General features: G+C 42.7%; 2 protein-coding genes across 3 annotated transcripts; both read left to right on the forward strand.

Annotated features, from left to right (window-relative positions):
* On the forward strand, nucleotides 1-9,773 carry LOC308102476 (ubiquitin thioesterase OTUB1-like). Of its 2 annotated transcripts, none has more exons than XM_080452205.1 (7): nucleotides 1-93; nucleotides 3,000-3,061; nucleotides 3,175-3,273; nucleotides 5,055-5,173; nucleotides 5,726-5,810; nucleotides 7,843-8,037; nucleotides 9,132-9,773. In XM_080452205.1, exons 1-7 carry the CDS (start codon nucleotides 48-50, stop codon nucleotides 9,327-9,329), a joined length of 804 nt encoding a protein of 267 aa, XP_080308331.1. In that variant the 5' UTR covers nucleotides 1-47; the 3' UTR covers nucleotides 9,330-9,773. The 2 variants fall into 2 exon arrangements, with proteins under 2 accessions (XP_080308331.1, XP_080308330.1); XM_080452204.1 differs by having other exon boundaries at nucleotides 36-93; nucleotides 2,997-3,061.
* Nucleotides 9,774-11,047: 1,274 nt separating this feature from the next.
* On the forward strand, nucleotides 11,048-12,756 carry cskmt (citrate synthase lysine methyltransferase). Its single transcript, XM_080451478.1, has 2 exons — nucleotides 11,048-11,170; nucleotides 12,012-12,756. Exons 1-2 carry the CDS (start codon nucleotides 11,071-11,073, stop codon nucleotides 12,695-12,697), a joined length of 786 nt encoding a protein of 261 aa, XP_080307604.1. The 5' UTR covers nucleotides 11,048-11,070; the 3' UTR covers nucleotides 12,698-12,756.
* Nucleotides 12,757-13,788: the final 1,032 nt, after the last annotated feature.

Raw genomic sequence — 13,788 nt, forward strand, 5'->3', positions numbered from 1 at the left:
AGTTGTTCACCTAGTCTCGCGAGACTATTGTTCACCCAACAGCTAAGATGGCGGAGGAGCAGCAGGAAACATCACATCAGGTGGAGCTGGAGGGTGAGATATAAACAACAACACAACACCGACGTTTAAACAACACACCGTACAGGTTGTATTATTGTGTGTTTCTCTGCGATCAAAGCCCCATGGCGATAGTTACCGTGGCTGGTCGCCATGGTAACTGTCTCTGCGTCCCTTTAATCTAAAAGACAAACCCGGTGATAAACATGCAGTGATCAGAGGCAGTGGTTGCCATGTCTGCTTGTTATAAGAGACTTTGGGGGTTGTTTTTTCTTCTGTGAAGTAGCTTGTAAATGTGTTTTTTTTGGGGGGGGGGGGCTTACATTTGCTCAAGTACTGTACTTAAGTACAATTTTGAGGTGTTTTAGCTTTACTTGAGTGTTTCCAATGTTCAGTACTTTAACTTCTGCTCCACTACATCTCAGAGGCAAATGTTGTACTTTTACTCCACTATCTGACTCCACTATCTGAGATCTGCTATTTTCAAAATATTTTTAATACATGATTTTAAAACGACGTTTTGCATATTGAGTACTTTTACTTTTGGTACTTGAAGTACATTTTGATGCCAATACTTTTTGTACTTTTACTCAAGCACATTTTGAATTCTGGACTTTCACTTGTAACAGAGTATTTCTATATTGCAGTATTGATACTTACCCCCCATCTGAAAATATGCTGTACCACTGGGAGCCCCGTACCAGATATCTGTTGTTAGAATGTTTCAGAATCAGAAGAATCAGCTTTATTGTCACATCATCAGGTTTACACAGAAGTAAAAAAAAGTGGGTGAAATTAGTTTTCGTGGATAGTTCCCATCGTATTGTTGTTTCCATAGGAAAAAAATGATAAAAGAAAGGGAAGAAGAAGGGCGGCAAGGGGGAAACTAAGGAGCTCAATCAAAGTAAACAAACAAATTATCTACATATTGAAAAACCAAAGATCTTCCAAATATTCCACATTTTATTTCAAGATTTTTGAAAATAGCAGATCTATAACGTTGTGAACGTGTACAGTATATAGAGGCCTACAGTATATTGGGTTTAAAGTGCTCATAATGGCCCAGTAGTTTCTTCTTTTGGGCTCGTTCTCGCAGACCTGGTTGCTTAATATCTCTCACACGATCTGGCAACACTGGGGCCAGAGCTAGCTGCTAGGCTAGCAGGCTAACATGCTAACGGAGCTACTGGCTACACAAAGGAGGATAAAACGTCCCTGACTAAACGACACGAAGGTGTTTTTCGTGCTCTTTGGGGATGTTTAACAGAACTGCCCCAAAGACACGTTAATGTCTGGTTCCCCAGAAGGTTTATTTGGACGTCAAAACGCATTATTACTCTACTCAATGTTTTTGTTTTCCTTTTCACTGCAGAGCTGACGCTCCACAGACCTTTAAATCATATAGAAACCTTAGAGAACAACAACAAGGCACAAATTTAACTTGTGTAGAAAGAACAAAGACAATGCAACAAGGGTTAACTTGTGTTAACATAGCAGACATGATGGCACAAAGGTAACTTTTGTCAAAAACAACTTTAAAAAAAACGGACAGTGGTCAAAACACTGTATTAAAAGAATAGAAAAAGAAACATATAACTTGGCCAGGGGTCTTCAACGTTTTTCAGCCTAAGGACCCCCTAGCTGAGCGAGAGACGAAGCAGGGACCCCCACAACATTTCATACAATTTTGTGTTGCAGATTCAACTTTTTTTCAATTTCATAGATAGCTTCACTGACAATCATCAGTATTATGTAAATTTATGTTTTTTTGTTCATTTCAGACATTTAACCACTTAAACCTTCAATACTTGGTACTTGATTAGCTCCTTTTCCCCACTACAAAACTCTTTGCCGGAAAATAGCCGAAAACAAGCTCACATGCGTGAGGCGTTGTCGGCTTGTAGATCTGCTATTTTTGGCTAATGTTACTCAGAATAGAGATACTAGGGTTCTAGTTGTTAATGTAAAAAAAAAAATCCTATCACAAAGATTTGATGGACCCCCTGGAGTAACTCTGAGGACCCCCTAGGGGTTCCGGACCCCCTGTTGAATGCCCCTGCTATAGGCAGTAGCCACAAAGATGGCAACTGTCAAAATTCACGAAGGCAACTTTACTACAGTACTGTCAGAAAATAATTGATAAGACAACGAACTGACTAAAAATATAGAGAAGACCCAAAGACAAGTTGCGCGCGCGCGCGCACACACACACACACACACACACACACACACACACACACACACCCTTATATAGGCATGTGTATACTCTATATATGTCATGCAGGTTATTAACGAGCATTAAACAGAAGGCAGTTTGTCTCATTCCATTGAACCCCCAACATTAGTTACCGATATTCACCGTCTTTCTCAAAATGGAGGTTTTGATGAAGAGGATATGTAACACTTTGTAATGTGAGGTCTAATATTGATTGTTGTCTCAGATAATCGATAAGGTAATGTCTCACGTTACCAGTCGGCATTAGCTGAGCGTTTTAAAATACAGTATTGCAGATTAGCCGTGAAAGTGGCCTTTCAGTGTCTCCTCTGTATATAGGAGACAACATTATTTTACACTTTGGCTATTCAAAAATAGCAGATCTACAAGCTCATAGCGCGGCACCGAATGCCGCGCTACGAGCTTGTAGATCTGCTATTTTTGAAAAATCGTGAAAATGTGTGCAAATCTTTGAATATATATTGTTTAAAGCAAACATTTTTAACTATTCTTTGCTTGTGGGGGTCCCTGGAACAAAACATTTTGAGATGGGGGTCGGCGGCCAAATACATATCATACTGGGGGTCCTTGACATGAAAAAGTTTTAGCACCACTGATATAGAAACATACGTTTTTCAGAAACCTGTTGGGATTTAGAAGACATTTGTAGAATCGGCTTCAGGTCTGAATGGGTTAATTTATTGTTCCCTTTTCTCTCCGCAAGCAGGGGTTAACTGCCTCGCATATGATGAGGCCATTATTGCTCAGCAGGACAGAATTTCACAAGAGGTGAGAGCCGTCTTATTTATCAATGCCAAATGGAATTGTTTACAGACGAAGATGTCCGGCTTTTATGCCACTAATAATCTCCATACATGCTTTTTGTGTGTGCCTGTGTCCAGATTGCCACCAGTAATCCTTTAGTGTCTGCCAGACACGAACTGTCAGTGCTGCAGTCAGAGTACGCTCAGGAGGATACCATTTACCAGCTCAAGATCAAGGTCAGTCTAACCACACCAAATGCTTTCAGATGACTGCACTCACACTGACTGTGTTGACATGGACAATATTTATTCATTCAGAATTAACTAATTCCGAACAGAGATTCCTACCCAACTGTTAACATGGAATCTGAATAAAAGTATTCCTCGTTTACGCCACCCAAAGCATTCATTCGGAATATAACTTTTTGACATGCGCAAAGTGGTTCCTGCCTACGCCCGGGCATGGACCAGGGGCCTCCCCCGGCTCCACTACCCAGGGCAGAGCTTCCTCTGGTGGGCATGGGGAGGAGGCATCCCCTTGTGCCTCCGCGGCGGAGGTTTGTCTGCCGAAAGGCAGGCCGGGAAGTGACGCACCGACTCGGGCTGCGCAAGCCCTGGTCCGTTGAGCCGTCCCGCGCACCGGTGCGACCCCGTGTTTCTTTGTTAACGCCATTTTAATGCGAAAGTAGCAGATCTACAAGTTCAGACAATTTTTTTTGGTATTGGTACCAGACAGTAATACCACCATGTTTCTTTCATTATGTCACCTGCTCCAGCGCTACGGCTGTCGACTAATATTCCATATTGGAATATTCCTTTGAATACAAAAAATAAAAGAAGGTTCGACCTTAAAAAGTTTTAATGAAAATAAAAAATATTCTGCCTTGTGAGTTCTCGTGAGACTTTGGGCACCTGAAACTTACACAGCATCTGGTCTCGCGAGATTGCATCAGCGTGAGCTCTGAGCTAGCAGCTTCAAGTCAAACTCGTACAGCGGTGTCGCGTGCTAAACACAAACCGATCTACAAGACCAACGCGGCGCGAATGCAACACTTTGTGGTCTTGTAGCTGACCACATGACGTGTACATGAGCATTTTTATTCTGTTGCTGCTGCGCTTTAGATGGGCATCTCTCGGTTATGCGTCCAAGAGAGATTCGATGGAGAGCTGAGGACATATCTCTCTTCTCTGTGGTGGTGGTCTCGTTCTTTTGCCAGCTGCAGGTGCTCGATTTCATAGTTATCCTCAGATGACTGGGAGGGTGTGTGCTCTGCTGAGCTGGGTGCATTGCTAGACAGGTTTCGAATGGCCTCCCACGCACAGCATTTTGGTTTGATGCTCTGTCATAAATAATCTACCTGGGATTGAGATGTAAGACAGCTAGTATGAATGCATGTGTAAGCAGTGTCGTTTTAGTCAATGAACTAATCACTTTGCAAAGGGGCTGTCAATTCGGTCTGTGTCCAGCACACATTTGAACCATGCATCGTACAAGTCACATGTGCTGAGCTGGTCCGACTGGATTGGTGTCGTACTGGCTCAAACACCAGGGTTGATACAATGATAACTAACCTTACATCACCTACAGCATACGAATCCAGTGTCTTCCTTGAAAATCAGACAAACCACAGTATTCTTTGGAATATGGTCGGCACTCTGCAGTATGTCAAGTAAACCATGAGCCATAGTCAATGGGCAAAAAATGCCATGGTCCTTTAAATGTTTGACGCTGAGGAAGGCCTGCGGGCCGAAACGTCCGTCGTGTGTGATCTGCTGTGCTGAGGCATTTGACTAAATAAACAAGAAATCCTAAAAGGACCAAGTGAGTGCTGGTGGTCTTTTCTAAGATACTATTTCTGCCAGAGCCGCGCACCCGATACACGTGAACTGTGAACTATTCTTCTGATCAGTGCCCGCCTTTGTCTTTTTCCAAGTTATCTGTTAAATGTTTATAATGTTTATTTACTGCAAAAGTCTTATATGGTTGAATCATCTGCTTGTTTGTTGCTTTTAATCAGGACCTACACAAAAAATATTCCTACATTCGGAAGACGCGGCCAGATGGGAACTGCTTCTACAGAGCCTTTGGCTTCTCACATCTCGAGTCCCTGCTGGAAGACAGCAAAGAACTTCAAAGGTGAATGTTATGAGCAGACATGCAAAAGTGTCACTTTTCAGCTACAGTCACCTTTTTGAACCCAAATAGAGCAATTGTGTGACACCTGACCCGAAAGAAAACAACATGTTGTCACCTTTTTCACCTCGGGGCTGTTTGCATGCCTGTAAGTGTCACTTTTCAGCTACAGTCACCTTTTTGAACCCAAATAGAGCAATTGTGTGACACCTGACCCGAAAGAAAACAACATGTTGTCACCTTTTTCACCTCGGGGCTGTTTGCATGCCTGTATGAGAGTTCCACCAGAGGATGTTCTCTTCTCAAGCCTTATAAGTCCACAATTTTATGTTTGTTATTTCAGACTTGTCCCCAACTCTAGCCACTTATGTCTCGTACCAGACTTGGCCAGTAATCTGCATTTATTTACATTTTGTGTCTTAACTCGTTGGCACAACATAAAATAAGGTAGAACAACTTTTAATATCTGGCTCAAATTCAACCAATACAGCAACTAGTTGGCAGAATAAAGATGCCATTAAGATCTATTGATGGATAGTTGCATTGTCTCCTCAGGTTCAAAGCAGTGGCAGCTAAAAGCAAACTGGACCTGGTTAATGAGGGCTTCACTGAGTTTACCATTGAAGACTTCCACAACACTGTGAGTTCACTGCCTCTGCACCAAGACATGTTGTCGTGGCCACCGTTTCAGTGCAATCAGTCCAGAAGTGGGACACACATCCTGTGGTTTAAATTACTACAGGATGAATTTTAAATGGTTACTGTCCCTATCATAGCAGGGTTTGAAATTAACTTTTTTCTTGCTAGCACAGGTGCTCCCAACTCAAAAACGTTTGGAGCACCCACCAAAATGTAAGGAGTACTGGCAATAATGTTTGTATATATGTGATACATTTTATTGATTTAAAAAACCCACAATATAACAGTACATTTTACAGCTAACATCAAATGGGAAAAGGTGCTTTGAAAATGCATGGGGCATGCCGCTTTATGCAATATCCTGGTCATTTAAAATATGGTCCCCTGACTATCTGTCCCTATTCAATCTATCTCTTCAATAAGACTGAGGCATTGAGTAGGACCCTATAATACTGTGTTTTTAGTTTTTTTTAGCTTCTGTACAAACAGAAGAATACAAATAAAATGATATACAGTGTGCCTCTGTAGAAATGTTATGACAAAAGAGAATGAACGTTGAATAAACGCTGCAGCCAGTGGTGTAGTGGAGGGTAGAGTAGCCAATTCAGTCGTTATGCCTATTAACACATTCTCTGCCAGGTATGAATTAATTCATCCGCCACTCCCAGTGTTTTTACCGTATTTTGACGATCCACGGAAGCCACGATGTGGACACACATGTAACACAAGCTATCTGGGGGGAGGGGAAGGGTCTCGTCTATACACCGATTTTTTTTTTTACCGTAATCGTCCATTCTGTTGTTATTGGCAGTTAACACTTGGGGTGCCAGAGGTTTATTAAAATATTATATGTTGAGTGCCAGGATTTTTAACCATTTTTGAAGCTTTTTCAAGTAGTCACAAAATATTTTCAGTGATCACCGTCCTCACGGTGATCCCCTCATTACACACATACAGGTCTCGTACAATCGGGGGGAAAATTTTAAAAACATTCGGTAATCCGTTCCATAGTTGCAGCCAGTTGAAAATAGTTAAATTAACATTGTAAAAAAAAAAGTACACAGGAGCCGAGATACAGGTTTTTGAAGTCATAAGTTAACCAGGAAGTGGATTGGAGTCTAAATCTTCGAACAATGATATCTCCTGGTGCTGTTTTTTTTATTTATTTTTTCAAAAAACGTATATATACGGTTTTGGCACCCGACGTCAGTTTTTGAAAAAAACGTATATATACGGTTTTGGCACCCAATGTGTTAAATATGGGTCGTTTAGTCAAAAAAAGAAGAAATCCGAGCTAGATGTGTTTTTCTAAATCTCATAACATTGGAGGGAGCAGAGTGACTTTTTTGGGATGACGTAATTTCTGGTTCTAGCCTTCTCTTGCAGTCAAGGGATCATTCATAGGTTGGTGAAGAGCGCCCTCTAGCGTAATTTATAAAAACGTGTTTTTTTTTTTTTTTCTCCGTCAATGGCAGTCAAGTGTTGGATTTGAAATGACGGAGATCTCCGTCAATGGCAGGGAATGTGTTAATTCCTCTGCTGTTGTATCCTATTGGCTCACCTGCCGATGAGGAAAGGAGGATGTAGCGCCTCCAACCTACTCCTCCCGTTAAGCTCCCCCCCCCCCCCCCCCCCCAACAACCCGTAGGAGTACATAACAAATATCCCACTTCCCGCCAGGCTTCCCTTCCACTGACACGGCCGATTGTGTTAATTTTAGACGCTTGGCAGTGGGCAGGTACTTTTCCCCTGCACCAGCCGAGGGCCCAACATCCACGTTTTATTTTAAGAGTTTATTTTACTGTATAATAGTTCACTAGATACGTTTTTATGCACTGTTGGATACTTGTTTGTTTACTCTGCCAACTGTGACTAGTATCATCTCCTGCCTGCATTATGGTAATGTTAAGCTGTGTGAATCTTTTCAAAGCAATTGGCAGTGGTAGCATGCTTTACAGCTTTACCACCCATTGATTATTATAACACAACTTAATGCCGATGCTCGGTGCTCTTGTTTCCTTTCACCCTAACAGTTTATGGACCTGATAGAGCTGTGTGAGAAACAGCCGAGTCTCCAGGAGATTCTTGGCTCCTTCAACGATCAGAACGTGTCGGACTATTTGGTCGTGTACCTGCGACTGCTCACGTCGGGCTACCTTCAGCGAGAACACGCCTTCTTCCAGCACTTCATAGAGGGAGGGCGCTCCGTCAAGGAGTTCTGCCAGCAGGTGGGTTCTTTTTTTCCCAATGCATTTTATCAATGCTGGTATTGGGGGGGAGGGGAAAAGTATTATTCAGGAACCCGTATTGAAGTCAAGGTATCGGTATTGAGACCCAGACCCAGTAAGGGCAGAGGTATGCGTAATAATGACGCATACTGTACTTCTACTGCTGTGCTGACTGATATTTCTGTGCAGAAATGGCTTTGGCCAGGCAGCCACATTAGAAGACTAATCAGTTATGCCTTCATTGCCTTGATCTGGTAAATTATTTGAATGTTGCTTTGAGGTGGCATTTCCCTTTAACCACATGAACCCTAGCATCCCTATTCTGGGCATGTCATAATAGGCGAACATTAAACGCATTGCGATTTGTCATTAACTTTGGGTATTTCCGGCGAAGAGATTTGGTGGGTAACCGGAAGGCTCGCCTCAAAACACAATTCTTTTTCGCGGACCACTCGCCCCATTTGTTTTACTTAAGTTAAGGTTAGGTTTAGGCATAGTTTTACTGAGGTTAAGATTAGGAATAAGGTTAGGTTTAGGCATAGTTTTACTGAGGTTACATTTAGGAATAAGGTTAGGTTTGGACATAGTTTTACTGAGTTTACGTTTAGGAATAAGGTTAGGTTTAGGCATAGTTTTACTGAGGTTATGTTTAGGAATAAGGTTAGGTTTAGGCATAGTTTTATTGAGGGTTATGTTTAGGAATAAGGTTGGGTTTAGGCATAGTTTTACTGAGGTTATGTTTAGGAATAAGGTTGGGTTTAGGCATAGTTTTACTGAGGTTACTTTTTTGGAATACCTGGTGGCGACCGTTCCGAGGTCGCCGGATTTGACCCCGGGTAAGCGTGTTCTGGGGCCAGCGTTCTTGTATTCATTCGGTGTACAGGGCCCGGAGGGATTCCGATAAATTAAGTATATAGGGTTCATGTGGTCCACGGCTAAATACATAACATTTTGGGGGTCCTTGACATGAAAAAGTTAGAGAACTACTGGTATATAGGGTTCATGTGATTTAAGCCCTTTTCTTGCACAGCCATCATAAAACAAACTAAGTGCCCTCTCTCTTCCCCATATTTCCTACCCCCCCCCCCCCCCAGGAGGTAGAGCCAATGTCTAAAGAGAGCGACCACATTCACATCATCGCCTTGGCCCAGGCCCTCAACGTCTCCATCCTGGTGGAGTACATGGACAGGGGCGAGGGGGGAACGGTCAATCACCACGTCTTTCCCGAGGGCAGCGAACCACGCGTTTTCCTCCTCTACAGACCCGGCCATTATGACATCTTATACAAATAACAGGGAAAACCGCTGGCCCTCGACTTCCCCACCAATCGACTCTCCTCATCCACCCCCCCCCCCCCTCCTCCACCACTGTAGACGACAACAGTGGGTTAAAAAAAAGAAAAGAAAACAGCCACGTTTACGATGCATATATCTGTGTACGAAGATTACACTTATTTGAGAGGAAGAACTGAAATGTAAAAACAATGATACGTACCTCCCTTATCCCTCACTCCAAGTTTTTCTTTCCCCAAATCATCACAAAATGGTTAATTAAAAAAAATTAAAAGAAATACAAAAAAAATCTTTGGAAGAATAGAAGTGACTCCAGGCATTTAGAGTTGTACAGCTTTTTTTTTCTTTTGTGGTTGTAAATGTTATCTACTTGCTTTTTTGTTGGATTATTTTCCTTTGTTACACTGCGTTTCATTGAGTTTTATTAAAGGGATTTAAATCTTATTTTTTGTGTGAAGTTGCCTTATTTAAAATAACTTGTCATCAAAAGCTATACTAATGATTCATTTACTGAACAGTGCCAGTATTTGACTGAATTTATAAACTAAACACGGAATTATGGGCACTTATCACTAAGAAGAAAAATGGCTGCTATTGAAAGTGGGGAAATCAAACTAAGTGGACAAAGAAAGTAACTGGCCATGCTGCAGTTGTGCAGCCAAGATGTAACTAATTCACCAGTAGATGGCGCAGGGGGACCATTGAAGAATGTGTTCAAGCAAGTCAGTTTATAGTAGAGCAGTGGTTCTCAACCTTTTACAGGCCATGACCCCCCCAAAATAATCATCATTTTTAATAATTTGAACTGGAGACCCCCCACCCTCACAAAAAAATAATCATGTGGGGACCCCCAGGGGGTCCTGACCCACAGGTTGAGAACCACTGGACTAGAGTACATATCTCATAGCCCGGAGGAACAACTAGTTTTTGCCAATAATACATTTTACTTTACACTTATAAATATTCAGTGCTAATTACCCAATATATAAGCTAAACCTAGAGTTTAATTTCAGTAGAGTGACTAGAGTCAACTTTGGTTGGAATCATTACCTCTTAAAAGGCTAAACTAACAGGCTACTGCAGTATCATACATTTGGACAATGTCATCACCTCCAAATTCTGTATAGTAATCGTATAACAAATCTACTATCACTATACTATGCCAGTGGTGCTCAACCTTTTCAGGCCGAGACCCCCCAAAATAATCATATTTGAACTGGGGACCCCCCCCCCACCCCCATAATTATATTTGAACAGGGGATAACGAACCCCCCCCCCCCCCCCTCGGGACTCGGATCCACAGATAAATATTGTGAAAATAGCCGCAGCTCACAGCTTGTAGATTGGCTATTTTCAAAATGTAGACTCTTTCTTATTATTTGACAATTTGGCCAATGTTTGACCAGTTTTTATTGAATAGTTTGTTGATTACTTTTGAGTGTTTGCAGTAATTCTTTTTCTTTTTCTTGTCTTTATTTAGGCTATTTAATTGTTTTGAGGTATTAAAAAGGTCTTGAAAGGCCTTACATTTTCACTGCACTGTCATCTGGGGACCCCCCCAAAATAATGTGAGGACCCCCAGGTTGAGAACCACTGTATTATTGTCCTCCGAGGTGGAAAGACTGGTGACGCGAGGTTACTGTATTATGCTACAACGGTTGCTTTGGCAACCAATTTTAGCCAATCACAGGCCAGCCGGCCATACAGGCTATGGGATCTCAACTTGTCAAGGGCAGCAAGCATGGCTCTCTTTTCACTCAAGCTGTCATGTCTGAACAGGCATGTATGGAAAGCTGTGACAGTGGCATCATGTATACGGCACCATTCGTCTTCTCTTATAGGTACGTTTGAATGTAGTTTTCAGTAAGTTTACCCACTTGAGTGCAATCACAAACACAACATGCATTAGCTAGCTAACATTAGCTACTGTTGTAGCCTTGGTACAAGACTGTCATATATTATATGACAGTCTTGGATGAGCTTCAAAATAGTCTTGGCTTTTTCTCCCTTTTTGGTAGATACATCTACATAAACGTTCAGATTTCAAATATAAAGTGCTTACACCATGGCCACGGATGTTACAATTAGGTACGGGCCCTCAGAAGTACCCATATCATCCGTGTTGTTCAATAAATAGCATTTTAATCTGATTGGTGGTCATTTTCTCATAGTTATTTATAAGGTATCAGAGTGCAGTACATCTCCCAACCGATAGGGTCGCTTAGTTCAAAGCATGGAGGAAATACGAAGAACATGGCCACCGATCGGAATAAAATGCTTTTTATTGAACAATACGGAATATACGGGTACTTCTGAGAGCCCGAACATGATTGTAACATCCGTTGCCATGGGGTAAGCACTTTATATTTGAAATCTGAACGTTTATGTAGATGTATCTACCAACAAAGGAGAAAGTGCAGACACTATGTTGAAGATCGTCCAAGACTGTCACATAAGATGTCTTGTATCAAGGCTATCATGTCACTAGGTCACTGGGTTTATGTCTATGGTTTATGTATAAAGAAACACTTACTTTATGTTGGTCCAACTAGAGTTCAGTTGCAGGTTTCAAGCAAATTCTATCAGTATTGTTCTAGTTCTGTGCTGCTGTTTTGAGCTCTGTTTTGACAGTGTATTTGCATATCAGTGAAATATCCATTTCCTTTTGTGCGTAATTCATAGATGAACTAATTGAAAACATGGACAAGAAAGCGACCTGGGACCGGTTCTACACCGAAAACAGCAGCGCAACGGCAACCTTCAAGAACTTCGAGTGGTTCTTTGGTTTCGACTCGATCCGCAGCTTCATCCTGCCAACCCTGCAGTCACAGTCTCAGTCTCAGCAGCCCGGTGCCTTGCTCAGAGTCCTGGACCTGGGTTGTGGTACCTCTGCGGTGGGGCCCGGCATATACAAACACTCGCCCGTCCCCGTCCACGTCACCTGTGCGGACATCTCGCCCGTAGCCGTGGGTCTCATGCAGGAACACACGCGAGCCCAGACCCTAGAACCCCAGAACCCTCGTTCTCGGCTCGACTTCTTGGAACTGGACTGTGCCGAGCTCCACGGACATTACGGGTCTCACAGTTTGGACCTTATCGTGGACAAGGGCACCATAGACGCATTGCTGAGGTCTAAAGAGGGAAGAAGCAAGGCCAGCCGGGTGTTGGGTCAGTGCCTCAGGGTTCTGCAGAGCTCCGGGTCTCTGCTTCAGTTCTCTGATGAGGACCCGGACGCCAGACTGTTGTGGCTGGAGACAGAGGGGAGGGAGCATGGGGGGCTAGCAGCGACTGTGACGGTGCATGACGTTGGGGAGTTGCGGGGAATGTTCTACTACTGTTACCAAGTCACTCCTCACCCTACTGTATAGTTACTGTTTTGTTAATTGTTGTGTTGTTGACTGGGGAATAAACGCGTTCTATTACTGCAGTTCATTTCCTTCTTTTCTTGACTCAAACAGGGCTGTTGCTCTCATCTCTCCGCTACTTTTATTGCACAAATCCGGTAGTCTACGTTTAATGAAGTCCCTTATCCTGTCAAGTATAGCTTAATAGGCGTTCATAAAGTCTACACACACCTGTGCAAACATAATGTGAAATACTTTATGAGCAGCGTTTGTCATTTATACAGACGTCCTTTTTCAGGTTTAGGTTATTCGGCAAAACGTGTTTTTATATGTTTTTACACCGTGGCACCCAAAGGGGCCTGCCATCTAGAACAGGGCTGGCCTGTATGTATAGACCCCTTATCGGACCACATCACACATGCATGTGCATTATGAGATTGTAGATCGGCTATTTTCGGCAAAGATATCTAGTGTCACACAGGAGGGGGCTAGTATAGAGCCGGGGAGACTCCGGCCAACTAAATATAGGGTTTAAGTGGTTAAGATGAAATCTTGCACGTCTTAAAGGAGTAGTTCAGATAGAAAAGAAGTACCGTAATTCTTTGGGTGAACTACTTTTTAATTATTATGCATATTTCATGAATGTGGGTCATTGCAGCTCTGTTCATTAACGCTCCCCATACTTCTGTAGTCATCCTTTTTGGCCTCATCCTCCTAGTAAGGGCCCGAACACTGATTATGCTGTCGCCGATCTACTTTGGCGCTCGCCGTCAAAACCCCCGATCTGACGCAAGATCGAGCTTTGCTCGCTGAGGTGTTGCTCGCTGTGTGTGAAAGGCTCTGTGAGACGATCCTGTCGCGATTCCAGCACTCGGTGATGCCTTCCCGAGTGTTTATAGATATCTAGCACGTTTGATATTTGGCTCTGTCACCGACTGGACATCATACAGTATGAATGGGGTTGCGACCACACCCCGAGAAGATCTGTGTTACAGCCAATGAGAGCACAGGACAGCTGTGCTCACAGACAGAAAGTCTGTCTGTCTGTCTGTATCGATAGATGGATATCAATATAGGCTATAAACCTTTATTCCGTGGGTAAATTCAGGTGTCAT

This window comes from Gymnoscopelus braueri, assembly GCF_963280865.1.
Source record: "Gymnoscopelus braueri genome assembly, chromosome: 15".
Classification (NCBI taxonomy): domain Eukaryota; kingdom Metazoa; phylum Chordata; class Actinopteri; order Myctophiformes; family Myctophidae; genus Gymnoscopelus; species Gymnoscopelus braueri.

Bases quoted from the DNA above. Each gene is read 5' to 3' on its own strand.
- LOC308102476 (XM_080452204.1), top strand. From the start codon at position 48: ATGGCGGAGGAGCAGCAGGAAACATCACATCAGGTGGAGCTGGAGG. The intron at 5,811-7,842 runs GTGAGTTCACTG...TCACCCTAACAG, and splicing joins TTGAAGACTTCCACAACACT to TTTATGGACCTGATAGAGCT. The intron at 8,038-9,131 runs GTGGGTTCTTTT...CCCCCCCCCCAG, and splicing joins TCAAGGAGTTCTGCCAGCAG to GAGGTAGAGCCAATGTCTAA.
- cskmt (XM_080451478.1), top strand. From the start codon at position 11,071: ATGGCTCTCTTTTCACTCAAGCTGTCATGTCTGAACAGGCATGTATGG. The intron at 11,171-12,011 runs GTACGTTTGAAT...CGTAATTCATAG, and splicing joins CCATTCGTCTTCTCTTATAG to ATGAACTAATTGAAAACATG.